The 26,338-nt window shown below is 42.6% G+C and overlaps 4 protein-coding genes across 4 annotated transcripts; 3 read left to right on the forward strand and 1 right to left on the reverse strand.

Moving 5' to 3' along the window:
- Window positions 1-2,258: 2,258 nt before the first annotated feature.
- On the forward strand, window positions 2,259-3,096 carry LOC138610211 (protamine-like protein). Its single transcript, XM_069682922.1, has one exon. It carries the CDS (start codon window positions 2,304-2,306, stop codon window positions 2,895-2,897), a length of 594 nt encoding a protein of 197 aa, XP_069539023.1. The 5' UTR covers window positions 2,259-2,303; the 3' UTR covers window positions 2,898-3,096.
- A 2,984-nt stretch (window positions 3,097-6,080) lies between these two features.
- Window positions 6,081-8,983, forward strand: mpeg1.1 (macrophage expressed 1, tandem duplicate 1). The gene is made up of 2 exons (XM_069682257.1): window positions 6,081-6,530; window positions 6,831-8,983. The coding sequence occupies exons 1-2, from the start codon at window positions 6,081-6,083 to the stop codon at window positions 8,505-8,507; spliced, it is 2,127 nt and encodes a 708-aa protein (XP_069538358.1). The 3' UTR covers window positions 8,508-8,983.
- Window positions 8,984-10,259: 1,276 nt separating this feature from the next.
- prf1.5 (perforin 1.5) lies at window positions 10,260-13,074 on the forward strand. The gene is made up of 5 exons (XM_069683454.1): window positions 10,260-10,515; window positions 10,805-11,080; window positions 11,258-11,529; window positions 11,766-11,907; window positions 11,998-13,074. Exons 2-5 carry the CDS (start codon window positions 10,811-10,813, stop codon window positions 12,883-12,885), a joined length of 1,572 nt encoding a protein of 523 aa, XP_069539555.1. The 5' UTR covers window positions 10,260-10,515; window positions 10,805-10,810; the 3' UTR covers window positions 12,886-13,074.
- Window positions 13,075-13,647: 573 nt separating this feature from the next.
- Window positions 13,648-25,471, reverse strand: smarcad1a (SNF2 related chromatin remodeling ATPase with DExD box 1a). Its single transcript, XM_069682769.1, has 23 exons — window positions 25,059-25,471; window positions 24,681-24,819; window positions 24,461-24,590; window positions 24,299-24,368; window positions 23,929-24,023; window positions 23,480-23,581; window positions 23,271-23,349; window positions 22,521-23,158; window positions 21,081-21,277; window positions 20,802-20,892; window positions 20,268-20,367; window positions 20,110-20,169; window positions 18,588-18,663; window positions 18,275-18,410; window positions 17,995-18,126; window positions 17,592-17,687; window positions 17,255-17,372; window positions 17,046-17,161; window positions 16,775-16,963; window positions 16,554-16,672; window positions 16,291-16,473; window positions 15,956-16,065; window positions 13,648-14,809 (listed from the first exon to the last, which is right to left on the reverse strand). Exons 1-23 carry the CDS (start codon window positions 25,171-25,173, stop codon window positions 14,748-14,750), a joined length of 3,153 nt encoding a protein of 1,050 aa, XP_069538870.1. The 5' UTR covers window positions 25,174-25,471; the 3' UTR covers window positions 13,648-14,747.
- Window positions 25,472-26,338: the final 867 nt, after the last annotated feature.

Consider the following 26,338-nt stretch of genomic DNA (forward strand, 5'->3'; position numbering starts at 1 on the left):
TTTAATTTATTCATTAAGGTCAGAAAGGTCACTGGAAGAAAGAATAGTCTCCTCCTATGCTCTCTAGCAGTTAATAACACTTACAGAAGTTATTCTGATCCCCTTGGACACACAAGAAAGAGATCTTTGTGGAAATGTGTCACTCCAGACAATTGTTTTATTAACATTTCTTCACAGCAAGGGGCATTGGAGGCCTTTTACCTGCTTAAATTGGGGCCTATGTTGTATCAGAGTGGTACCAAGCTGAACAACTGGTGATGTTATCCATCTACACATTTACTATGGAAGACTAAGGTAACAGCTGCTCCTCAATCACTGATAGACTCCTCATACTAAAGTAACACATTATCTAAAAGTAGTCCGTTTTTAATATCCTTACATGAGACCTGTATGTAAAGGAGCGTCTCAAACTCTTTGATCCATGTTTCTTTCTGAGAGGATTAAAACTTAACCTGCTCTGATATTCTCTGTTGTCCTCCAGCTCGGTGTTTGGCTGCATTTAAAAGTGTCTAAACTCCTCCTACAGAGACAAAAGGTGCCTAACACATGTGATTGTAGTGACTTTAAAATGTAGGTCTTCTCAAGAGGTCACCTGCAGGTCAAACTGCATCACTACTGAAAACTAGTTTACTCACTCTGTTGTAATGTGTACTCTGTGTGCGAGTGTATATTGAGTAACAGCGGGAGGCGCTATCAGTTCACTACAGAAGGCAGTGAGGGCCAATCTCTCTCTTTCTGTCTCTCTCTCTTTCTCACACACGCCCACGTTATCTCATGAAAAGACATATAAGAAGGAGAGAGCACGAAATAGAGCAGGGATCATTTCTCTATGGTTTTGATACACATCCATCCACATATGCTATCAACACTAAAATATAAACACTGTATATATCTGTGTTCTCAGATCATCTCCAGGTTATAGCAAACTATGACAACACTTTAAACTCAAGATTTAAAATGTATTTCTCCAAATCGATGTCATTTAAAGGTACAGTCTGGGAATGTAAGGAGCAATACAATAATCCAGTATGAAAGATTAGCAGTAATTAATAATGTTTAAAGACAAATTGGAAAACAAATCTGCATTAGAAGCAGTTAGATTGTGAGAATCATAAACATGTGAATATACTGTGGCTGTAACTTGGTCAGAATTATGGGTTTTGCACATGAAAGAACACAAAATGGTTACAAGTAACCAGAAGAAAATACTACTTTAGGCTTGTAATCTGATCTAACTCAATATTTATTTTGTATGCCAGTTCACTTAACTGTACATAAGAATACTCTCATTCCTAAAAGCACCACAGACTGAAGAAAAGCAGTCAGGTGAATATTTAGTGCTGCGTGGTGCCATTTCTTCACTGAACTTTTTATCCTGAATGATTAAAGTGGGTGTCAAATCTTACACCTTTTCTCTAATGAGAAAGAAAGCTGTTTTAAATGCATACTAATTTGTATGAAACCCACACTGGTGATGTCAGAAATAGTAGAAAAAGAAGCAGGAAATGAATCTTAAATTCGTTTCTTTCAGCACCCCTCCTCACAGCCTGATAACCCTTAAACTGGCTGAGGTCCAACTCGCTCCACACAGAGGACACATACAGGAGCAGCTGTACTTTCACTATATAACATATAATGACATAAAAGTTCAATTTCTATTATTTAACTTTTTTCACCACCTCACATTTTCATTAAAATGAGTCTTTCTTTTGCATTTCATGTCTTAATATTTATGTTTAGGTCACTAAATGATGGGTGCAGGATGCTGTGTTTCTTTGCTCATCTTTAAATGAATTTAATTAGCAGAAACGGCTGAAATTAAACAAAGTTTTAGAGCCAATACATCAGGAACTTTATCAATAAGGCTTCTTTAAATGTAAAAGTTTGTGCTTCATTGTTTTGAGGGTGTAACTTTGTTAAAATGTTGAAAATACACCTCTAAAACTCCACTCTGCAACTGCCTGGTTGTATTCACCCAACACACTTTAATAGAATGTATCGATTGTCTTTAATAAAAATAAATATATAGTCAGTTAAAAGTGTGCTGATTCTTTTGATGTGCTTTTTGTGTAGATTTGCAACGTTTTAAGCAGGATTTTTACTGAATAATCCAGCTGGAGAAAACACAAACTTGATCACATTTGTCGGGGAGAGAAGAGGCGCGCTGGAGGCGAGGCTGACTCTACACGGTTCTCATCGGGGCGTCATAAAGCCTCGAGCTGTCAGTGGGCAAACAGAGATCTCGCTCTGTCCTTTGACCTCCGTGAGCCTCATCACTTGATCCTGGTATTAAAGCTATTACAATGTCCTCTGCTGTGACTGCAGTGCCCTCGGCGACTCCGGCCAAGAAGAGAGTCAAAAGGAAGCAGACTGGCCCCACATTGACAGACCGGATCATGAGTGCTGTGGCCGCGTCCTCAGACCGCGGGGGTCTCTCTCTGGTAGGCCTGAAGAAAGCTCTAAAGGCCGGAGGATACGATGTTGTGAAGAACAACGCCAGGATCCTCACCGCTGTCAAACGCTTGGTGACCAAAAAATTTCTGATCCAAATCAAAGGCAGCGGGGCGTCCGGCTCCTTCAAGGTGAACAAGAACCCCCCGACACCCCGCAAGAAGAAGGTGGTGAAAAAGAAGAAGCCAAAGGCCAAAAGGGCAAAGAAGGCCAGCGTAAAGAAAGTAACTGGAGGTGCCTCTTCAGCAGCCAAGAAGCCACCGAAGAAGAGAAAGGCAAAGAGTCCTAAGAAAGCAAAGAGTCCTAAGAAAGCCAAGAGTCCAAAGAAGCCAAGGAAGCCAAAGAGTCCTAAGAGGAGCCTGAAAAGGAGCCCTAAGAAAAGTCCTAAGAAGGCCAAACGGGTCGCAAAGTCCCTCAGGACCAGAGCTTCTGCTGCCCAGAAGTAAAAACTCTCCTAATGAACACTCAATGCTGATCAAACGCATTTCTGGTGCTTTTTAACTCTTGTGTGGACTAAACTTCTACATTCATGCCAAGAACTTGACGCTTTTGCTATTTTACAGGTTTTTTTCTAGAAAATACTGAACCTGTTACTTTCGCATCACCTGCCGTGCTTTTGTAAAGACTTGAATTACAATTGTTGGAAATAATAAAGCTATTTTCATTTATAGTGTGTCGTGTGATTTTATCTTATATTTTTTAATAAAAACAACTTAGACACATAGCCTATATCGTCTGATTAATACCTGTTTAACAAGAACTGATAAACAGTCTGTCGGGGGAAAAACTGCCTTTAGTCTGTTAGAGAATATGGCCTTTTCACTCAGCACCACTAAGTTCTCTTGTAAGAAGAAGTATTCTGTGGTTTAAACCGCCAAAGAGCTCCGCATTTTATAGATGAGAAAACACTTTTGAAAGTCCCTGCAGCTGCCACGATGTCGCAAAATGACGTTTAGTAAGTGACATAAATGTGCAATTAAGGCTCACTATTAGTGTCTGTTTTATAGGGAGTAGTTAATTACTGAGTAGTGGGGTGATTTCGGTCACAGTTATGATTCCCAGTGACCCTGGAGAGCGCGCGTAACGCTTTGGAGTGGCGCCTTTACGCACCGTTACGCACAAGGATCAAGGCGTCCAGCAGTGTGTGTGAAGACGCGGAAACAGCTAGTGTGGTCACAAATGAGTCTTATAATAAAACCTTTTCACGGGTCTGTCCCTATATGTGAAAGATAAACCAACAGCATAGTGAGCGGTACCAGGCTGGTCAGGAAACAGAAACCGCTTACAACAGTGAGTTTTAAAGGGCGTGGCAAGCCGTGTTCGTTGGCGTTCGTCTTATCTCTAGCAGAAAAAAAACACGACTTGTTTTTAGAGCGAGTGAAGCTATATCCCGACTGATGGGTACCATCCTTATCCAAGATTATTTAGGCTGAAGATGAAACAGATGTTACTCTGAGAGTTTGGCAGAAAAGGTAAGAGGTTAACAAAGAGTCACATAACAATGAGAGATAACGCATGACAAAAGAAATGTCACATACAAAGATCTCGGAGGCTTTGCATACTAAATGCTAAAGTAGCGAGGTCTTGAACCTGTAGTATGAAGAGTCACTCATTTTCAGAGATCAGCTGTATGGTTCCATGTTGCCATCTACTGGCCGGATTCAGTAAGAGCATATTTTAGGCGCGAGTCGGCCGCAGTCACAGAGGGGAAGGTTCACCTCAGGTCACTTTTCATTACGGCCATATTTAAGTGTGATGTGTAGAGCTGCGCCATCGTGGGTCTATTCCTGTAAGACGTTGTATTTACACAGTCTATGTGTTGTCCTGGTAATTATGGAACTAATATTCAGCTTGGCAAGTCTCATAAAAACAAAGAAACAGTGCACAAAATGGTTGGACATGGAAATGCAAATTGCAAGTATTATTGCAAATGAGTATTAGGGTTTTTTTTGTTACATGTACTGCACATAACCTCCAGAAAGTATTTTCAGTTAGGGTGTCCGTTTTTACTGATCTACTGGGAGCAGGCTTGGTTGAACGGACTTCAACAGGAAGGAAGGCTTTGCAGTATCTCTCCGTCACACACCACGGGTGAAGCAGCCTGTCGCTGAAGGAGCGCCCCACTGCTGGGAAATGTGAGATGATAGCTTTGCCATCACCTCCACAGGGTCAAGGGGGCACCCCAGCCCAGAGCTGGCCTTCTTCATCAGCTTCACCAAAGGTTTTGAGACCAGTAATTCAGTCATATGTTTTCATTTATGACCATTTGTGATTGGTCACAATTGTTTGTAGATGTGGTTTGATGTGGGGATCGCGTACTTGGTACCTTATACATCACCAGAGATCCTTTAGTGAGCTAAGTGTAAGAATTTATTGATTTATGCAATGATTTGTAATGTAGGGATTTTTGCAATGTCACATTTTAAGCTAAAATAAAAGTGTCCCATATATGATATCAGACAAAACAATTAACATTAGTCCTATAATGTAAAATCACATGTATTGAAATGCTGTAGTTTATTCCTACATGTATTTGTATAACTCATCTTTTGTAATCTGGGACAAGTTCAAGCTCAGGCTGGATAGTGGCGTTCGATGTTGTGTGGTGACTCACCTGACAAAGTGACGCACACTCATGTGATCATATGTGAACACAGATAAACTTCCCCCTTTCAAGTATATTCAGATCTGCTTTCGGTTCCCTTTTGGTATGAGGAAGTCAGTAAAGATATTCACTTTTATCTTCAAAGGCAGCTCTATGTGAACACAGTATTTTCTAGTCATATATAGTAAATTTATGTGTCTGAAATAAAGTTGATAGTGATGATCATTTATCAACTTTGTGGAGTCTCGTGTTTGTTCAACTCAAGCTTCATTTTCCTTTTACTCTCAACCCTCCTCTTGTGGGCACTTCAGCATTCTTTCTTCGTTTTTTTTCTCAGTCACTTGTAGGGAAAACAGAGTAAGTATGCGTTGTGTGAATATGAACAGCAAAACAAAACTGTAGGTAACTCACAAACCCTTTTCAATTAGGCTCTGTTCGAGTGTATTCAGGAAAATCTTGAGAAATGTGTCATTTTCTGACTAATGTTTCGTCTTCAGGCGACTTTGGAGAATAATTTATTTACAACGGTACAGGTTTAGACAGGTTCACTCGACTTCCCCATCCACCTGGAGTTAGAGTTGCTAAAAACACTGTTGTTTTTACCGCCTGAGCATACACTGACTGGAAAATCACATCTTTAAATCACCTTAACTGTTAGATAAGACCAATCAAAGTAATTGCTGTGCATATAACACAGGTTTATCTTAGACAAACATCAGCTACTCTAAATTTGATAATAATAATATTGTCTGTGAAGTTCTGTATTAAAAAGTAAGCTTAGTCAAACTAAGATTATTCAGGGTCAAACCTTAGGCAGGGCCATCTAATGTTAAGATAAGATACGTCAATTATTAATAAGTAGTTAGCATATTTATTTTGGGGTTGTAAAAATGCAGAAATGCAAATGAAAGCAAAAACACTTCTTCAAACTAGAAATTCCTGTTTGTCATATGATAAACCTCAGAGGAGGAGGGACTTGAACCTTTTATTCAGTGGTGTGTGTGAACTTTCTGACACAGACATCATGAAGACAGCAGTGGCTCTCCTGGCTCTCTCCCTCCTAAATGTCTGCTCCTCTCTCCCTGTCGCCCACTCCACCAACTGGCTCAGACAATGCCGAGCCTCCTCCAACATCTCCATCACCGCGCTGGAGGTGCTGCCGGGCGGAGGCTGGGACAACCTCCGGAACATGGATATGGGTCGAGTCATGAACATGAGCTACTTCCAGTGCCAGACCACTGAGGACGGGATCTACTTCATCCCAGACGAGGTGTTTGTCATCCCCCACAAGGAGACGGGCGTGGAGACTAACTCTGAGATAATCAGCACCTGGTTGGAGCAGAAAAGCACTACATCTAACTCCATAAATGCTGATGTATCCTTCCTCTCGATCCTGAATGGCAAATTTTCTACAGAGAACCAAAGGATGAAAACCCATCAGGTCAAAGACTCTTCAACGACAGCCAGAGTGCAGGTAAGTTTGTCTTTTCCGTGGATGAATAAATAGAAAGCATTTTAAAGTTGTGGCGGTGATTGTAGATCAAGAGCTTCCCCATATTCCCCATGAATTTGCTTCATAAAGATGTTAGGTTTCCATAACTTCATTATGTAAAGGATTTTTTAACGGAGGCAGTGCACTTGAACAACATACCTGTAAATAAAGCCTTTAAAGCTTTAGTGTCTGGCCAAATGTTACAGAAGTCACATGAAAAAGCAAATTAAGAATGGAAATAAACTTCAACTATGATCTAAATAATATTCTTTTTCTTCAAAGGTCCGTAACTTGATCTACACAGTGAAGGCTTATCCAGACTTCACTCTGGATGTGCGCTTTGCTCAACAAGCCAAAGAGATAGCCGACGCCATTGAGAACAACCAAACAAGGAACGCAGCTTATCTCTCAGAGAGGATGGTGCTGGACTATGGAACCCATGTTATCACTAGTGTCGACGCAGGAGCTTCTCTGGTCTCTGAAGACTACCTCAGCTCTTCATATGTGTCTGACAGTTCCTCGCAAAGTACTACTATCAAAGCACAGGCAGGGTTAAACTTCTTTGACAAACTTAAGTTTGACATAAGCAGTCAAAATACTCAACAGAGCTCTTCACTTCAGACATATCAGTCCAACATTCAGTACTCTCTTATCCAAAGTCATGGCGGCCCACCTTTCTTTCCCGGCATCTCTCTGCAGAAGTGGCAGGAAAGCACCCAGAACAACCTGGTTGCTATTGATCGGTCTGGATTCCCCCTGCACTACTTCATAAACACCAATACATTCCCTGATCTGCCACAGCCTACAGTTGGCAAAGTGGCTCTGACAGTGAGTCAGGCCGTAGAGCGATACTATAAGATCAACCAACGGCCCGGATGTGTCGACGTCAGCTCCAACAACTTCAACTTCCAAGCTAACATTGATGATTCATCCTGCGAGGGCCCTGCTACAAACCTCAGTTTTGGTGGTGTCTACCAACAGTGTACTCAACTCAGCTCAGACGCAGGTCCACTATGTGATGCCCTTGCCCAGAAAAACCCAGACACAGGTGACTTCTCCTGTCGTCTGCCTTACACTGCCACTTTGCTAAGATCAGAGGTGAGGCAGCAGGGTTACACTTCATACGACTGCTACGACCAAAGGTATCGGTGTGGGTTTTTAGGGCTTTCACATTGCCATCGTAAAGTTTGTCAACACAACTACCATGTTCGCTCCGCTCGCATCGACACCTACTGGTGCTCTGTAAACGGACAAGCCCCGGAGAACTCTGGGTATCTGTTTGGAGGGATTTACAGCCCCTCTCTCTTGAACCCCCTCACAAATGCCAAAAGCTGCCCGCAAAGCTTCATTCCACTCAAGTTTCTCTCAGACGGGCAAAACATCTGTGTCAGTAAGGACTACGAGGCCGGCACCAGATTCGCAGTACCATTCGGAGGCCTCTTCAGTTGTCAGTCTAGCAACCCACTCTCTGGTTCCAAACGTCGCTGCCCTCCCAAGTTCAGTCAGCACCTAGCCACAGTGAGCGACGGCTGTGAAATCCTTTATTGTGTGCAATCAGGGCTGTTCACAGGTGGGCAGCTGCTTCCCATCCATCTGCCTCCCTTTAGCAAACCTCCACTTGTGAGCATGCAAGCCACGAACACAGTTATGGTGATGACAGAAGGAGATAAGAGCTGGGTCAGAGTAGGGCAGACGAAGGCGTGGAAACTAGCCAAACCAGAGGAAATCGAGGAAATTGTACGGGAGCTAAACCCAGAACTGTATCAGATGTCTAGTGGAGAGAAGGCAGGGGTAGCGTTTGGGGTGATTGGTTTGATGGTGCTGGTGGTGGCGGCTGTAGTCCTGGCGAAGAGAAGGAGGAGGCTGTCTGGGTTTAGGACGGCTAGAGGCTATGCGGAGATACGTGATGAGGCTGACCGTGGTGAGGAAGAGAGAGTGATACAGCAAAATGAGGCTTGAGGAAAACAGTTAAGAAGCTTGGCACACAGAATTTGTACTTCTTTGTTGGCTTTACCCTCAGAAATCACTGTTAAAAATCTTACAGGAGGGGGAAATGTTCATGTGATTGATGACCTTGTTTTTGAATCCGTTTGACATTGAGGTTATTATTCCTCATAGCTTGGTGTGCACTTCAAGAAGTTCTTCATGAGAAGTAAACTTTGCATTATAGAATTAAGATGTTGTGATCTGATACATTACATTAATCTGTCTTTGATATTCTCAAATGTCTCAAAGTACAAGTTATTTTCGAAAGGCCACAGTGAGTTAATACTGCCATCATGAGGCCAAGATGCAAAATGACATGTCATAAGTAACAGTTTTTATTACCTCTGTGGGAACTTGAATGCTTGAATGTGATTTATAAGATATGTTGATAGTTTAAACTCTTCTGCACTGCACTTAACTACTAATTAAAGTTATGTAAAACATTTTAATAGATCCATGTCTTTATTTTCATACTGCATAAATGTGTCATCCATCCATGCATCCATCCATTATCCAGCTGGTGCTTCTCCTGTATAGGGTCGGGGAGCTGGAGCCTATCCCAGCTGTCATTGGGCGAGAGGTGGGTACACTCTGGACTGATCTCCACAGGACTGACACACAGCCTTTTACTCTTACATTCAGACCTACGGGCAATTTAGAGCCACCAATGAACATGAACGGGCATGTCTTTGGACTGTGGGAGGAAGCTGGGGTATCCGGAGATAAAATCACGCAATCACAGGGATAACAGGCCAATCCTACATAGAAAGGCCCCCCTTCATGCAAGCCGGGATTAGAACTAGGAACCTCCTAGCTGCGAGGCAACAGCGCTTACCACTGCACCACCGTACAGCCCAATAAATGTGTTATATGTCTGTTTATTTGATGCTACAAAAATACCTCAAATACCCACTAATACTGTGCTCAGTGGTCTTTACGAGTATCAGATATGCTGGATGTGCGTTTTTTAATCTAATAAGCCTAACAAATGGTGTTCTCTCTCTTTGAGAGATGAATATATTTCACACTGTAGTGTTCAGTAAAATACAGGATTCTCACACAGCTGAAGTGAACTGAAAGGTAAGCATAAAGAGGAACTGTAAACATGGCAGCAAAGCACATCCTGGTTCTCTAAATCTGGCTTGAAAAACAAACCTTCCTCTGTCCCGTGTTGAAGGAAACCTCTTGCCGCAGAGTGCAGAGAAACATTTTCATCCTCCCAGTCCAAACTGAGAAAACCACCAACATTCCTCCCACATCCATAAATAGACAATGGCAGAGCTGACCTCATGGTTTCGGTAAGGTTATCAGTACACAGACAGGCCGGCTCAGGCGTTATATAGACAAAAACACGCAGTCACTCCAAAAGACACACACACATGTACTGTGCACTCATACATATACACATAGGCATTTCCCGTAAAGAGGGCTCTCAATATGCATCTTTTATCTCGTGACCGTACAAGAATCTCCCTCCCCCACACATGCACGTGCACACACAACCACACAGCTGTGAGGGATTCATGAAGCTGGGTCATGAAGATGAAAACAAACCCACTCACGCTGAGGAAATTGTCAAGGCTTTAGGGGGGAGAGAGAGAGAGAGAGAGAGAGAGAGAGAGAGAGAGAGAGAGAGGAAGAGGGATAGAGAGACAGATGCGTAGTCCTGAGGCAAGGGAACTCCCTCCTCGGTCTTTTTCATAAGGCGGACAGCAGACAAAAGAGTGCACCCAGCAGGCTTTCAGCACAGCCTGCCAGGAAAGACAAAGCTCGCCCGACCGTGATTTCATTTCAGCAGGATCAGGACTTTAGTCAGTTTGCAGTTCATCGTTTACACTGCTGTGCCATCGATGGGGTTTGCAAAAAGACGGACATTTGGAGAGGAATTTTAGTATTCTGGTCGGCAAAGGAAGATAGAGCCTGACAACTCCTGAAAGAGGACGAGAGCACAATCTGAAGGATAGATTGGAAACAGTCCAAGGTAAGAGTGCATTTCCTCTAGTGTTGGATCCGTCTACTGTGCACGCTCTTACAGTTGACACATCTGTGGCAGGATTAGTCCACTTTACACAGCAGAGAGGATTAGAAGCTCATCTGCATTTACTGTGTAACAGAAATAATTCATCTTGCAGAAACAACCCTGCAGACTGTCAGGTTAATATTGTAACCTGCCTGTTATGGCCTTTATGAGACACTTCTTTCATGTTAAAGGGAGTATATTATAGCAAAGACCTCATGAAAATATGGACTCCATGTGTTGTTACATTTAGGTAACCATGCAAACTGGAGGAAACCAACGGAGCAATTCTGCCCTGTTTACATTGGCCTTACTGGTCATGCTGGAATTCGGCCCAGTCCATGGCTGTCGGATCGGCTCAGGGTCAGAGTGTGAGAAAGCTCCTTTTGTCCCGGGCCACAACCTGGCCGGGGAGGGTTTCGATGTGGTGCGGATGCGTCGAACAGGGGCATATGTCATCAATGTCAAAGGTCCTTTGACTGACAACCACACCTGTACACTGTGTCCTAACCGCTTCCAAAATGGACAGGTGAAATTCCTTGTTTTCTCACATTATTCCATACCTTTAGTCTAAGTTCCTTCACTTAATCAAATCTAAACCACTTTATTTGTTTGTTCCCTTCTGGTCTGTATTCCTCACTTCCTTTAACTATTTTTTCCTCCACCTGCATCCCTCTCTACATCCTGCCTTTTCTCTCCTCCTCAGATTCAGAGGCTCCCAGCAGCTGTGCTCGACTGGCGTCCTTTCAGCCGCTGCAGTAAGCAGCTCTCCAGCGCCCTCCACCACTCTGTGGACTCGCTGTTGCGCAGCTCCAACTCCCTGGTTAACAACAACTGGGGCCTGGGTTTGAGTTTGGAAAATATCGGCAAGGCGGTGCTGGGAGGAAGCCGCTCAGACTTGGCAAAGTTTGCTCGCTCACAGCACAGTGTGGACAAGGCCACATTTGCCATCCATGAAATCAGCTGCACTTACTACAGGTAAATGGGGACTGGCAAAAATGGTGCATGTTGGCCTGCAGATGTTTCTTGTTGTAGGGAACATGGACTTTGAAAAACAGGACATTTGGAATAAAGGCTTCACAAATGTCGGATTTTAATTTTAAAGTTACAACCAAAAGGTGCAACCTTATGGTGAACCAGACTATCACGTAAAACCCAATGATGTGTTCTCATTGCGTTATGTTTAAACTCCACATGCCTTTTGTTTGTTTCAGCTACAGGCTCGCTGATCATCCCCAGCTGAGTGCAGAGTTCACCAAGCATCTGAAGAGACTCCCACAGAGCATTAATACAATGCAGGACAGAGCCCTGTATAGGCGGCTGATAGACACTTATGGAACACACTACATACACCAGGTCAGGTCGTTGACAGTGTCCTTTTTCCTATAGAGAAGCCAAAAGTTTGTTGTCAGCCATCATTTCATTATTTTCCCATCTCTCCTCTAGGTGCAGCTTGGTGGTAAGGTGAAGAGAATCACAGCCTTCAGGACCTGCCTGGCTACACTGAAGGGCTTCTCAGAGAGAGAGGTCAAAACCTGCCTTAACGTTGAACTTCGAATGGCTCTTGGATTCCTCCCTGGCAATGCCTCCTTTTCCAACAAATGTGACGAACTCCTGAAGGGTAACATGAGCATGGGCTTCTACCAGGGCTTCATGACCCATAAGATCGAGGTTATCGGAGGGGAGAGGTACTTCCCGGACATCCTCTACCAGCAGGACCCGTCGGAAGCATACCACAGCTGGATGAACAGCCTCCACAACAACCCTGATGTGGTTTCTTACGCCATCTTCCCTCTGCATCATCTGGTGGATGACTCGCAAATCAGTGATAATCTGAGAAGCATTGTCACAGACTATATCAAAGAGAACCAGCTGAAGGAGGACCAGGTTGGTTTAAAGAACTGCTCCCCGACTCCGAACTTGGACCATAACTGCTGTCCTCTCCGGGCCGGCAGGGGAACTCTCAGACTGGAGATCCACAGAGCGGCCGGTCTGAGGGCCGACACCTTCACAAAGACGGACGCTTTCGTGAAGATCTTCTACAGCGGCATGTACGAGGAGACGGAGACGGTGATGGACAACAATGACCCCGTGTGGAACGCAACTTACGACTTCGGATCGGTGGAACTGGGTCAGGAGTTGCGGTTTGAAGTGTGGGATAGAGATGTGATTTACAATGACGTGGCGGGGAGATGCATCGTCTACCCTGAGAGAGGAAGTCGGTCTCTAAGCTGTCAGCTGAAAAAAGGAGTTCTCTATTTTAGCTACACCATCAAATGTGACGCTCACTTGACGGGCTTTCGGTGTGGACGATACTCCCCAAATGCTGAGTAGATTATTAGACATGTGTTAATGTAGAGTTTATAATACATAATGTTAAAGATGTTTATATCATCTTAACTGGAAACAGTCATTTTTTTCATAATGTAAACTCACTAATATCATATGGGATTCATCCTAAGAAAAACAGTTGTCATAAATGTCTTAGTATGAAGTCCTGTGCATCCATTGTACATATTAAATAAAGGGATTTTGATTTACTGATGATGTCACCTTCACTTATCTTAAGTCTGACTCAAGGATTTATGTAAATGTTTTAAAACCTTTCAACCAATCAACACTCACCATTTCAATAAACGTACCAATCTCTTTCTTTTTATAGATATCAGATTAACATTTGGTAGTTTCTTCACATCTATTTAGCATGTTGTAGAAATTTGGAAACTATTCAACTATTTTTCCAAGATCCTTCTACCGGCACCTGGCACGAATGCTTTCTTCTTTTGATATATAATGCCGTTTAGATGTGCTTCAGCCACCGTCTGGCGGTAGTCCTGCATAACCAGGTGCCGGTAACAACAATGGAAAAAATATACAGAATTTTTAAGATCAGCATGAACTTTCAGATTTTTTATAAATTAATGACGATTTCAACGTTCCAAATTCAAGACCCATCCCTAAATTTGAATACACCAAATCAGTCTAAAACCAGTACGAGTACCAGTTCACCAGTTAGCAGCATATGCAGAATTCATGATCAAAGTAAGAGCTGATCTTCTTAACGGCAGCACCTTGCAGACGATGACCACACCAACATTTATTTAAAGTTTTATTATTCAGTCAAACAGGAACCTTAGAAACATACAAATGACGTCATAAAGGCTTAAACAGTAACACTTGTACACTTACAACACATGAGCCACTTATACAGTACATGAATGCAGCAGCTGCTTCCTCACGTCATAATCCTTTCTGTTGCTCGGCTTGATATATTTAAAAAAAGGGTGGAATAAACCAATTCAAGCACCGAGTTTAGTAAATACATTCTCTTTCATGTTTTTGTTAAGTTTTTCTAGTTTTACACACTAGAAAAGCTGGAATATTTAAGTACTAAAAGCATGGACTACCCCCCAAAAACCCCACATATCTTCATTCAACAAAGGTCCTTTGGCTAAACAAGGACTTAAAATATGAAACAGGATGAACCTCAACACATTACAGTGACAGAGAAAACTATTCCCAGATAATACCCAGATCCCAACTGAAAAATTGTAATATTAGTGTGAACAGTAACATTATAGTTGTCCTACGCTCTGCTCTGTCTGGTTGAAGGATGGCATGAAATCCTCCGTTCTCCGTGTGTAGACTGTCCTGGTATGTTAACTCAATTTCCGTAGAAGAATTAGAAAATCTTATCCATGAAACTGCCAGGAGGCAACACTGTCCCTGCATACTGAACCTTTATCTGAATGTGAACAATATAGGACTACATTGGTTATCTGACCTTGGAGATGATACTTTGTTCGGTCAAAAAAAAGTTTGATGATGATGATCTTGAAAACATGCTGCAATGCTTGCAGTTTGGTCTAAACTCCATATTCTTTCAAGTTTCTGCATCAGGAGACCCTCGCATAACATGCTAAGTGCATAATAATTGAAAGGCAAGATGTTTGTCTCGTTATATACTGGTCTCGCTGGAGGAGGGAGGGAAAACTGTGTGCGTGTAAAAATGTTGTTTTAGGCACAGATACCATGCTCAACAGTGGATCAGATCTTCTTTTCATGGCAGCATACGGTTCTCAGTAGTTTTCTTGTTTAGACACAAAGGTGTTTGTGTGTTCAGTCAGAACACTCAAGTCTGCCCAGAATCACAGGAATGCAAACAATGTATTTGTACAGCATCATGTGTCTGTAAATCACAGTCCCAGAGAGGCTTTGAGCAAAGATGCCATATCTTCAGGTATGGTCCCCTCACCACCTAAACAACAGATGATGCAGGGTGTTTTTTTCATTTGTAAGGAGTAAAGAAGGTTACAACCGCAACACAACAAATATTTATGAACTAGAAAATAAATATGGCTAAACATCTTGCCAAGCGTATTATTGGTCAGAATGGTCACTGCACATAAAGTAATAATCTCAAAGATTTTCATGTAAATTAATGTTCAATCATAATGTTAAGTCACCATCTATCGCCGAATGAGGTAACACAATGGTGATTGAGCCTTTGGCCCACTGATGAAAGCCTTTGCATTTGAAAAAAATCCCAAGCGGCGCCCAGTTAGTGACGCGTTTTCCATCACCCAGCAGTGGTTGGTCTGCCAGCGAGGGTAGGCGGAGCTAAGCGGCTGCTTTTCCGGTCTCTGCAAGTGTTGCGAGTAAACAGTAATCTACTATGGCTGAACAAAGAAAAGATCGATGACTACAGATACAACTTCAAAAATAAGTGAAAATCCAAAGAAAAAGAAACAAATTCGACGCTCAGATGAAGGCAAACAGTCTAAAAAGGAAAGCGACCGTCAGCAAGGAAAATCAAGAGTTACAACCGTTAGAAAGGGAGCCAACTGTAGAGGTCTGGTTATCCGGGATGTATACGCCCTAATTGCCTTTTATTGCCACAGGTGCCGCCAAATAGAACGAAACTAAGATCTTCAAGATTATAACTGTAGGTTGTAGTGTGTTACAGCCCACACCAGTTCTATATGGCACCTTAATGTCACTTATGCCTTCTCTGATCCTTTCTTTTTTATTTTACTTACCTTAAGTTGTGACTTGTTTCACCACATGGGCAATTACATCATTATGTCTACATACGCAACATGCATTACATTTCAGTTCTTATTTACATAGGAAGACGTCGTTATTGCCCCATGTGCAAGATTTAAGATGCAGGAGAGCAGAGCAGGAATCTGCTTGACCTCTCTCCTTATTGATGAGCTATTTATCAACTGTTTGAGGAGCAACTTTAAGAAGAAGAATATTTACTCTGCTGTAAAAAACACAAACACAGGCAGATTGACCGGAAAAGCTCTTTTGTAGTCGTTTGATTTGTGTTGGATGGATAAATGTAAGAAATGTTACTATAATAATATATAAAATAATAAAAAAAGGTATTTCACTTTACCTTCCTCAGCAGCGGTCATGTCCTGCTCTAGCTTTAGTTTCTTTTGGCCCAGCCGGAGTATGCAGTCCTCTATGCTGCCCTTACTGATCAGCTTAATCACCTGGACAGTCCTGAGACACAAGGCAAGTTATTAGAGTAAACCAATTTACTGAGCAAAGTTCTCACGGAGGACATTATTACCTGAGGCCGTCCTGTAATTATCATTAATGCCTGTTGTGTGATTCTAAAATGTGATCGACTCTGAATCTGAATCTGCATAACCAAATGTTTTCTGTGATCTCATGGGGTACAAGTCGTCCCATCAGAGAATAGTATTGTTTCAGACTTCGTCTTACCTGGTCTGGCCTACACGGTGACATCTGTCCTCCGCCTGCTTGTCGTTGTAAGGATTGCAATCTATGTCATGTAGGATGACAACATTAGCTGATGTGAGGTTGATGCCCAGGCCACCGGCACGTGTCGACAACAGGAACACAAATATGTCAGGATCCGTGTTGAACTCGTCAATCAACACAATCCTGCAGGAGGAAGAAGCGATGGTTTTAGTCATTAAATGCAACACAGTTTATGCTATGCCTTTAAAGCCTACAACTCAGACCTGTCTGCTATGGGTGTGGATCCATCCAGTCTGACGTAACGATGCTTTAGATGCTTCAGCAGCACTTCCACAATGTCCAGCATCATGGTGAACTGACTGAATAACACCACTCGGTCTCCCTGCAGGGTTAAAAGAAAATTATGTTACATTTTGTTTTCTGTGGAAGCAAGCACACTCCTCCTGCATGAACTATTCACATCGTTCTGCATAATTAAGTTTACCTTGTTTATAAGAGAGGCAAGCAGCTCTGTGAGGTGGTGGAATTTCCCAGAGTCCAGAAGGAGATTGTTTTCAAGCTTGTAGGAGCTGATGGAGGAGTACTGCTGGCACAGATTGTGCAGCTCAAAGTCGGACATCACTTCCATGTCTTCCTGGATGAGAGCAGGTTCAGCATCGAAGTGAGTCGGCTCCTGTGGAGGAGGAGAAAATATTAAACATGAAAATAAAACCATAGAAAGGACTAAGCAGGGTGAGTCGGGGAGCAGCACTGACCTTGAGCATGAGTTTGCTCATGGCTTTGAGCTTCTCTGTGGTGTAGTACTGTCTATGAAGCAGGGGGTGGTTGGCCATCTTCCTCAGCTGCATCATCACGTTACATAACTCGCGCTCTGCAGAGAAAAAGAAAGAGGGATTGTTTAGCCCAAGTTAGACGTCCAAAAATTAACCATGATGGACAACAGGGGTCAGCAAACCAGGCTTACTCTCGCCATTGGTAGAACCTTTGAGCTTTTTTAAGAGGGTCTTGTAGAGAACCTCCTGCTTCTCACTCATGGAGCAGAACTCGACCTTCTCTACCTTGGCTGGCAGCTGCTTAAGGACCTGGAAAAGGGAAGGCCCACTAGTTAGTCACAGTACTTAAGTACATGCTCATTATGACTTTATTTACGCTGAGTCACCGTCTGACGTCAGGCTCCGGAGACAGGATAAGTAAACAGTGAAGATGTTGCGGTGGTTAGGTCTTTATTGTATCTATCTATATGTATCTAGCGGCTTAACAGAACATTTACACAAATTCCAAACAGTGCCACATCAACTCACCTCGCTCTTGACTCTTCGGAGGATAAAAGGTTTCATGATGAGTTTGGCCTGAGAAATACGTTCCCTCTCAAAGCGGCTCTGCTCCTCGTGGGATTTCTGACACATAAAATGCAACAGTAAACATATGAGCATTTTCTGTGCTGGCTATAGCAGCCAAAATATTTGTTGTTTTGCTTGCAAGAATATCTCTCAAGAGACTGAAATACAGCGGAGGACCGAGAGATACAATCTAGGTCAAAATAAAATCATGATGTCTTCTAACAGCCAACTGAGATTGAATATCTATAATTTAACACACAAGATGACAGGCTTGTATATCCATGTGGCATGCATGAGTTATTTGGTCTAAAATGGCATGGCTATAATCTGTCCAAACAAACTGAACTGTGAAACACAGACTCACCATGGAAAACATTTTGGAGAGCTGTGAAGTCGTGCTGGAGAACATTGAAGGCATGATAAAGTTCAGGAGAGACATCAGCTCTAAGAGGTTGTTCTGTAAAGGAGTCCCTGTCAGAAGCAGGCGGTGCTTTGCCTACAGGGAGACATCATGGACACAATGTTACGTGCAATACCTCGGGATGTTACGGATAGAAGGGCAATTAATTCTGATGAATGGAGACAGAACAGAAATTGAGGGAGGGTGGTGGTCGGAAACACATTACAGAAGCCAGTGAACTTACATTAATAGCCATGAGGTGGCGGTAGCGTAGAGTGTTCATGTTCTTCAGCATGTGACCCTCATCAAACACAGCATATTTCAGACGCAGCTTACGGAAAAGGCTGCGGTCGCTATCGTTACCTATGGCCAAGTTGTACCTGGAATACAAACAAACACAAACAGGACAGAATAAAACACTCATTCACGGTTTTTTTGGTTTGTGTTTGACAAGCTGCTTGAGGGGCTTGATGACCCTAAATACACCCAGTCCTCAATAGCATTTCTGCTGTGATAGTCTGTAAATTATAACGGATGGTGTGTGCATGTTTGCTCACGTGGTCACAATGACGTTGAAATCAACAGTTTCATTGAGGATGTCGTGTCTGAGGTAGCGGCGGTCCTCCACAGATCCTGTAGAGGTCGGAAAGTGTCAGGTTTATTGTCAAGTAGGTTTTCACATATGAGATGTTTACCTTTGTATTGGAAGCTTAACATGACACAATGGTAACATAAGAATTAAAAGGCCAAAAAATGTTTAGTGTCTGTGGGGCCAGAAAAGAGTCATTAGCCTTTTTTATACTGCCGTTCGGCCTCAGTGCCGTAACGAAGCTCCGTCCTCATGGCACCTTTGTCATTCTGCCCCAGTGTGTTTTTAAATAGCGTTCTGGCATTGTGGAAGCAAACTGTGCGCGAGGTGTAAACAAACAGCGCGTGCTTCAATACACACACACAATGCTCCACTGTTTACACAGTCGCCTCTGTTACGCCTCTGTTACTACCTCCGATGCCAGGCTCAGAGGCGGAAGGACTTCGCCCTACCATTTCGCCTCTGTGCTTTCTTCACAAAGACTGTATATATAGATGGACAACATGACAGCTTCTTAAAAGGGAGGCCAAAACATTTAGAGCGCCCCCTGCTGACTGGCTGCAGTATAGGTCATAAAGCCCGCCTCCTCCATGTTAACAGATGGGACATGAGTCAAACTATAAAATCAAAATACACACCAAATAATTTTTTCTCAAACATGGTTTCTGTCATTATAGTTAGTTCTTATCATGCTGATTTACGTCCAAGTGTTCGTTTTTCTGACAGAAGTTTATTTTTAATGAGTTATTTGATGCTGTAAAAAGGATGATTGACAGCTCTGTTGACAAATCCGGCTCCTGCAGCCAGTCTGTTCCAGATTAGCAGAGTAGAGGAGGAACAGTGAGAGGAGACGTAACTAAAACAATCACTACAGTCATTGAAGTTTCCATTTCTGTGAACATTAACTTCAGACCAACACAAAGAAGCTGTTCTGCTGTTAAACACGCCGGCGAGCGATCGTTGCTGTTTTTTCGGTAAGTTAGGTGTGTGTGCCACCTGCCGATCTCTACTACGCAGACTCTGGCTCCAAATGACGTCACCATCGCAAGATGGAAGCACCTATCAATTCGTACAATGGGAGCAGATGGAGACGCGTCATCCATCTATATATACAGTCATTGGTTCTACATAGAAGATGCAATGTAACAGAGGTGTAATAATGCTGCCTTGAACTGGCAGTGTAAAAGGGGCTATGGTCATTCAAGTTGACACTTTTTGTACGAAAACAGTGAAAAACTTTAAAAGAGGACTAATAAAAGGCAGTACACAGACTGAAACACATGGTCAAAAGGTAAATGGTTCCTCATGTCACAGAGCGTTCAGACAATCACGATGCTTCTGTGGGTTTCTAATGTTTGTCCGAACTTTGGCTAAAACATTTTTCTCTTTAACGATCTTTGTGCACGCTTAATAACAGAACATCTTCAGGGAACACATAGGGAAGACTAAATGAGACATTTCAATAAGAAAAGATGCAAAAGGAGTCTTACCATAATAGACTAGGACTTTAAGGCTGGGACACCACAGCTTGAGCTCTCTCACCCAGTTATCTACAAAACAGAGACAATTAAAAAAGCTTCAATTACAAAAAAGATTTTGATGAGCGCAATTTTTACAAAGCAAAAAATTCAAACACTGCCATCATTACCCAGTGTAGAGGACGGCACAGTGATGAGGTGGGGACCTTCTATTCCATTCTGGTACAACTGGGACAGAAATGCGATGGCCTGAATGGTTTTACCCAAACCCTGAATGAAGGAGATAATAATAGAGAGAGAGAGTCGGTCAGATATCAAACACAATGATGAGATAAAGAAGGAGCCAGGTGGACAGAAAAAAAGAAGATATTTGAACATCTGCGGCGCAGAAATCTTGAGACTTCAACTGTAAGCACTGCAGCTTTACAAAACCAACATTTTTATAGTCTCTTTCAGCCCTTTACCGGCTGAGTGTTTATTCACCTGCAGGATGGCTTCATGCACAGAATACAGTCTTTGATACTGACATGGTAACACTCATCGAGTGTGGACTTAAACAAACTGCAAATTCCTGCTGTCCTGCAGGGCTTATTAAATGTTGACATGAAAGGTTTTCTTCTGTGTTAGACTCTCTTGACCGACGGTTCACAAGTGATAATAGTGCAACATGTGACTTTCCACAGGTCATCTGCTTGGTGCCTTACCATTTCATCAGCGAGGATACCACTCAGGTTGTGCTCATGCAGAAGCAGCAGCCAATTTAGTCCAATCAGCTGATAGGGTTTCAGTTGTAACCTGAAAAACAGCCATACTGTTAAACACATTCTGTCAGTCCTAATGCTTTATTAATAGGCCTTTAAAAATCCTTTAAAACACCAGATCAACATGAACATGTTACAAAAAACCCAACAAAATCTGCAGACATTACATGGACTATATATTAGTTATCAATTACGATAGGTGTATATGTGCATTTCACTCACTGGCTGTTGAGTACGCTGGGCTGCTTCATGGCCCCTGTGCCCTTCTCCATCACAGAAGTGACCTGTTTGGTCATTCTGGAGGAAATGGTCTCACATTTGGACATGAGCCCCAAGACGACCTTCCGCTCTTTGAGGACGACTCTGCAGCCCAGCAGTAAGCTGTCAGACAGTCCGTTGTCTTTATGAAAGACATCAACCTGAAGAGGTGGAACACACTGATGTAAATACACAGTATATAGACTGTATTCATTGACTACTGCGGCGTTTCTTATCATTATCTGACCTGACTGTGGATAGGGACAAAAAGTCAGAGAATCACTGAATTACATCACTGATGCATTGAAAAGCAAAGATCCAGGCAAACGCATCTCAAGTGCAGTTTAAGTGAATCTTAAGGGACACCTTATAGAGATAAACATATAAACATGACCTTACTTGCAGGGATGCAAACAGGTTAGGGGTAAAAAAGGTGAGAACATTATGTGGATAGAGAAAACCTGCCACGACTAGGGGGGTCCGGGGGCACGCTCCTCTGCTCTTTTCTAACTCCAGGTAGAGGTGATAAGATAACCTCATGAAATTATAACGTAAAGCTTTTTATGTGTTCCTGGATAACGCTGTACATGTACGTCCACTTATAGAGCGCCTATCACTCACACTGAATGGCCGCAGTATAGACAGTGTTTGTTACCAGTGTAGTGTTGTGTAGTTAGGCCTTTGACCATATGAAACGGCGAGCGGAGAAAATAGAACATACACCGAAAAAAATCGCTGCAGATCGCGGGCTGACTGCGGAGCTCCGCACTCACTCCGCGAACAGACCATTTGGTTAACATGGGTACCCTGTGTGTCCCCGGCGTCGGGCATGAGGCGTCCTTGAAGACGGTTCTCTGGGTTTACATTAGTAGGCAATTATGTGCTCCTAACCAATACTGCACAGCGGGAGGTGAGGACTTTGTATAAACCAATTTAACTACAAGGATGCAAAGATATCAAATATTTCCTTGCCCTGTTTTTGCCTCCATCCCGAATCATTATGCACCATTTGTGTTCAAATTTACTCTCTGTTGACTGATGGATGTTTGGAGAAGAATCTCACCTTGTGCTCTGTTACAATTTGATAACAGAGCACAAGGTGAGATACGACAGGAGGTGGAGAGTTCTCATGTCAATAGATCGTAAGGAATGTCTCGTCTCTAACACAGAGGACTTTGGTGTAGTGCGCTCAATAAGTAAATACGATGTGAAAGAAACGTAACAGGTCACAAAGTCGTCTTCCAGGTGTTCAGGAGGGTGATTCAAGACTGCTGACTGCAACTCTTTGTTTTACAGCTCTTCCCACTGACAAGTGTTGGAAACCGATTTGACATGAAAGAATCACCTGCACGATGTCTATCTGATCTCAATTGTTTAGAAACATGCGCACACACGCTCTCTCACCAGGCCTTGCCAGCTATTGAAGGGTCTCAGCTCCGTGATCTTCATGGCCTTTTTAAGAGAGCAGCCCGCGATCAGCGACAGCTCGTCTAATGATGCATCCTGGAAGAATGTGAATATCTCCTTCTTCAGTTCGGTCATGCCACCTTTGGGGTCCAGCTCCTCGTCCGAGTCCTCAAACTCACTGCTTACTGTGTCCTCTTCGTCGTCATTTTCCCCCTCAGAACTGACACGTTCATCGGAGGCGCGGGCCTTCCTCTTCCTCTCCGCTGCCTGCTTTTTGGCTATACTGGTCACACTGGCAAACCTGGACAGCATCTGAGCCGTGGAGGAGGAGGAGGATGCCTTCAGGGAGGAAGAGGTAGTATTTTTCTTAACTGAGGAGGATGAGGATACTGAGGCGGAACTTTTTGTAATCCATGAAGACAGGGTGGAAGGGTTCCATTTTTGGGGGGAACCTCCGCTGTCTTCTGAGTCTGACTCGTCTTCACTGTCCTTTGTGACATCTGTATCATCCGAACTGTCTTCTTCATCATCTTTATGGCGCGTGAGTTTTCTGTGGTCACTGCTTGACTTGTCTATGCTCTTCGATTTATTGGATTTTTTTTCTTCTGCCTCATTTGAGCTGTAGCTGGTATTATCTAACAACAGAACAAAGAAAAATAGTGTGAGCAGGAATCAGAATTGTGTAAAAGTCCTGATATACAAGAGGTCAATGAACAGACTGCTGGATATAGATGACGATGTTCGCACCGGGGTCTGAGAATACTTGTAGAGCCTGCAGAGCGTCCTCATAATTCCAGTCGTGTTCCTGCAGCACCATGCGCAGCTCCTACAACAAGCCAGACAAAAGACAAACAGCGTGTCAAGTAGCTGTAGATGATAACAAATACTTCATTCGCATAACGCAGACATCAAATGCCTTGATGTGTCACAGAGAGGGACAAAGTGAGTGTCTTCACCTCCTTGTCCAGGTCAGGAAACTTCCTCTGCAGTCTTCTGACCATGGCTTCCCGCTTCTCCAAGCTTGGCCCTTGGCTTTCATCATCTTCCTCTTCAGACGCCTTTTGTTTTTAATACAAGAAAAAGCTGAGGGACCTCTTACCACTTAAAATTCAATACAAGCCTAATGAATATTGCATTTGTTGTTGGAGGGAAAGCCAAATTATTCGTAGATCATTTAGTTAATCCCCATGCACACAATAATAATGTGATAATCCTTATTCGAACTTGCAGTAAACCTGTTGTGCATCAGCCTTCATTATATCTTAATTTGTTTTTCTCTATACAATATTTACAAATGTTCATCTGTGTTCTTTGTTGGTGTTGAAAAAAGAAATACACTTTCCACACAGCTTTCCCAGCTTAATGTGCAACAAACCAACAATGAAGGCAGCTTTATTGATCTTACCACTGATGATCTCCTCTTCTTGCTGGGTTGAATCTCACCGCTGTCCTGAGAACTGCTGGATCCATCCTGCTTTCTCTTCTTGCCTTGTTCTGGTGCTGAAAAGACAAAACAGCAAAAACATTTCTTCCCAGTATTTAAACTGTTCTCTACCTGATCACCAGGTTCAGTTATAACTTCTTGCAGTAATTCAAGACTTTTATTTATGGACATAAGAATAAGACAAACATTGAATATTTTAAATACAAATAAAAAAACAGGACTTTTCTTTAACTATGACCTTTAGCATTTTTACTCTTTTACGCCTCACAGGCTGTTTTTGTAGAAGTGAATATGGACCGTCATTAAGTGATTATAAAAAGTCATTATTTACCTTCTTTATCACCAAACTTGAAAATGCAGGCAGCTATCGCCCCATCCAATGTGCTTGTGCTCGCTATGACCTGAAACCAGAACAAGGTGATTTTAACAGGGATGATCAGAAGATAAGAAGGCATTGTATAAAAAATTATAGCACTCCTCTATCTTGACTCACTTCCAGCAACTCCTTCCTCGTCAGCTGAGGAAACATCTCCAGTAGTCTGTTTCTTTTATCCTCCATCTCATTGTCCTCGTCATCGGTGTGATCCGATTCTGCATATTTTGATGATTTCTCAATGGGATTCCTAAACAGAAAGGCAAGTGAGACTTTGAAACGGTTTGAATCCACATGACTTTGAAAAAAAAAGGAAAAATGTTGTCATTCTTTCACTTACTTGGATTTTGTAGTTGATGATATTTTGCTTTTGGTTTCAGAAAGTTGTTCATCCTCCTCCAGATCAATACTAAGGACCTCCTCAAAAACCACTCCTCGGGCATGGGACTTTGGTGGAGCTTTGGCAGGTTTCATTTGAGCTGGAAAGGCAAATGGTAAAAACAAGTAAGATCGTTGATTGTAAAAGCATGTTGTCATGTATATTTGACAAATTTGGTGTCACTTTGATGTTGTGGGACATGTCAATGCTCTGCCTCTCATGGGAAAGGATGTTTCTATCATGATGCACAGATGCTGTAGATTGTAGGCTAGGCTTCCCTTCCATTTTAATGAAATTGGCCAGGTTGTAAAATCCTGTCACTTAACATCAGCTAGTTACCTGGCTTGTTCTCCTTCTCGGACTCTGGACTCTTGGATCCGCTGTCCTGGTCTTTGTTTGTAGTCTTCGCTGCCTTCTTGTCAAAACGAAAGCGGTCTAGATTGAACAGACTCATTTTAACAGTCTTTTTCGTGCCTGACAGCGACGGCCCTTTGTCCCTTTTAAGTCAGCAGTGTTTTTCTGTCCTGTCGCATGAAGCACAGCGCTCCTGCTAGCCAATGTGCAAGCTAATGTTAACTAGGTGTTAGCATAGCAGCCAGGTCAGCGGTCCTAAAAAGACGGCGATTTTAAGATGTGTCACTGCCCCGAATTCAATTAAAAGTGTTTAGAATCGATGTAATAATGAGAGACAGGCCTAGTATTAAAGACAGATGTTAAATACAGTGTCAAATGGATGCATTACCACCACAGCCGGTTTCCCGCTAACTCCAGCGGCCCTGGAGGATGCTAAGCCGGCTCTGCTCATTGGTCGGAGGAGAGGGGTAGGCGGAAACTCACGGGTGGGTAAAGATAATTCCTCGTAGCCTACTTCCGGTTTTGCAAGAATTCTGTTTCTCAGATAGAATTTAACAGTGACATGTTCATTGCTTGTATTTCCAACCTAAGGATTCCTTTTATTTACTCAAAGTAGTTCAATGTTTATAATGTCATGGTTCCATCATTATTTTATAGTGTGATAATCGGTGTTTTTTCTCCTCTGAGATGAATAATAGGAGGTGAACTATCTTGACAATCGGTCAAACTCGGTTATGAAACCTGTAAATGGTGACGTAACATATACGTACGACTAAAATTAGCGTGCTGGACTTGATTTAACCCGATGTAACCACATTACCTGTAGATATTGATCATCCACTATGTTCCTACGATGATTTCGGAAAGATCTTTATGTAAAATCATTACTTATTATTTGATTTAAATTACTGAATTTGCGGGAAATGTGTTTAAAAACTATATACAGGGGTCAGACTAAACAGACATTTGATTTAAACCACAGAAAACACACGTTCTGTTGACTTTAACATTGGCGTTATAACTTTGAGTTGTGCCAGTAAACCATAACAGCAATAGCACAACTGAATGAAAATTAGACGATATCAATGTGTGACTTTGTTGGACAATTCAGTTTAAAGAGAGGTAAAATAATGTGTTTAAATTCAAAGAAACTTTAGCCCTGGCCAACTGAGCTACAGACTTTCTGACCTTGTAAACTTTGTTAGATTTATTTCTTCCTCTGGTTTCCAATAGATGTCAATCACAGATGAGAGAGCAACCATATT

Source organism: Semicossyphus pulcher, unplaced genomic scaffold (assembly GCF_022749685.1).
Source record: "Semicossyphus pulcher isolate SPU_LCO1_2020_fin unplaced genomic scaffold, fSemPul1.0.p SCAF_6, whole genome shotgun sequence".
Lineage (NCBI taxonomy): Eukaryota > Metazoa > Chordata > Actinopteri > Labriformes > Labridae > Semicossyphus > Semicossyphus pulcher.

Coding starts and splice junctions, on each gene's coding strand:
- prf1.5 (XM_069683454.1), top strand. CDS start 10,811: ATGCAAACTGGAGGAAACCAACGGAGCAATTCTGCCCTGTTTACATTG. Junction 11,081..11,257: donor ACCGCTTCCAAAATGGACAG/GTGAAATTCCTT, acceptor TCTCCTCCTCAG/ATTCAGAGGCTCCCAGCAGC. Junction 11,530..11,765: donor ATCAGCTGCACTTACTACAG/GTAAATGGGGAC, acceptor TGTTTGTTTCAG/CTACAGGCTCGCTGATCATC.
- LOC138610211 (XM_069682922.1), top strand. CDS start 2,304: ATGTCCTCTGCTGTGACTGCAGTGCCCTCGGCGACTCCGGCCAAGAAG.
- smarcad1a (XM_069682769.1), bottom strand. CDS start 25,173: ATGAGTCTGTTCAATCTAGACCGCTTTCGTTTTGACAAGAAGGCAGCG. Junction 20,893..21,080: donor CCCAGCGTACTCAACAGCCA/GTGAGTGAAATG, acceptor GCTGTTTTTCAG/GTTACAACTGAAACCCTATC. Junction 20,170..20,267: donor TGTGCCGTCCTCTACACTGG/GTAATGATGGCA, acceptor TCTGTTTTGTAG/ATAACTGGGTGAGAGAGCTC.
- mpeg1.1 (XM_069682257.1), top strand. CDS start 6,081: ATGAAGACAGCAGTGGCTCTCCTGGCTCTCTCCCTCCTAAATGTCTGC. Junction 6,531..6,830: donor CAACGACAGCCAGAGTGCAG/GTAAGTTTGTCT, acceptor TTTTCTTCAAAG/GTCCGTAACTTGATCTACAC.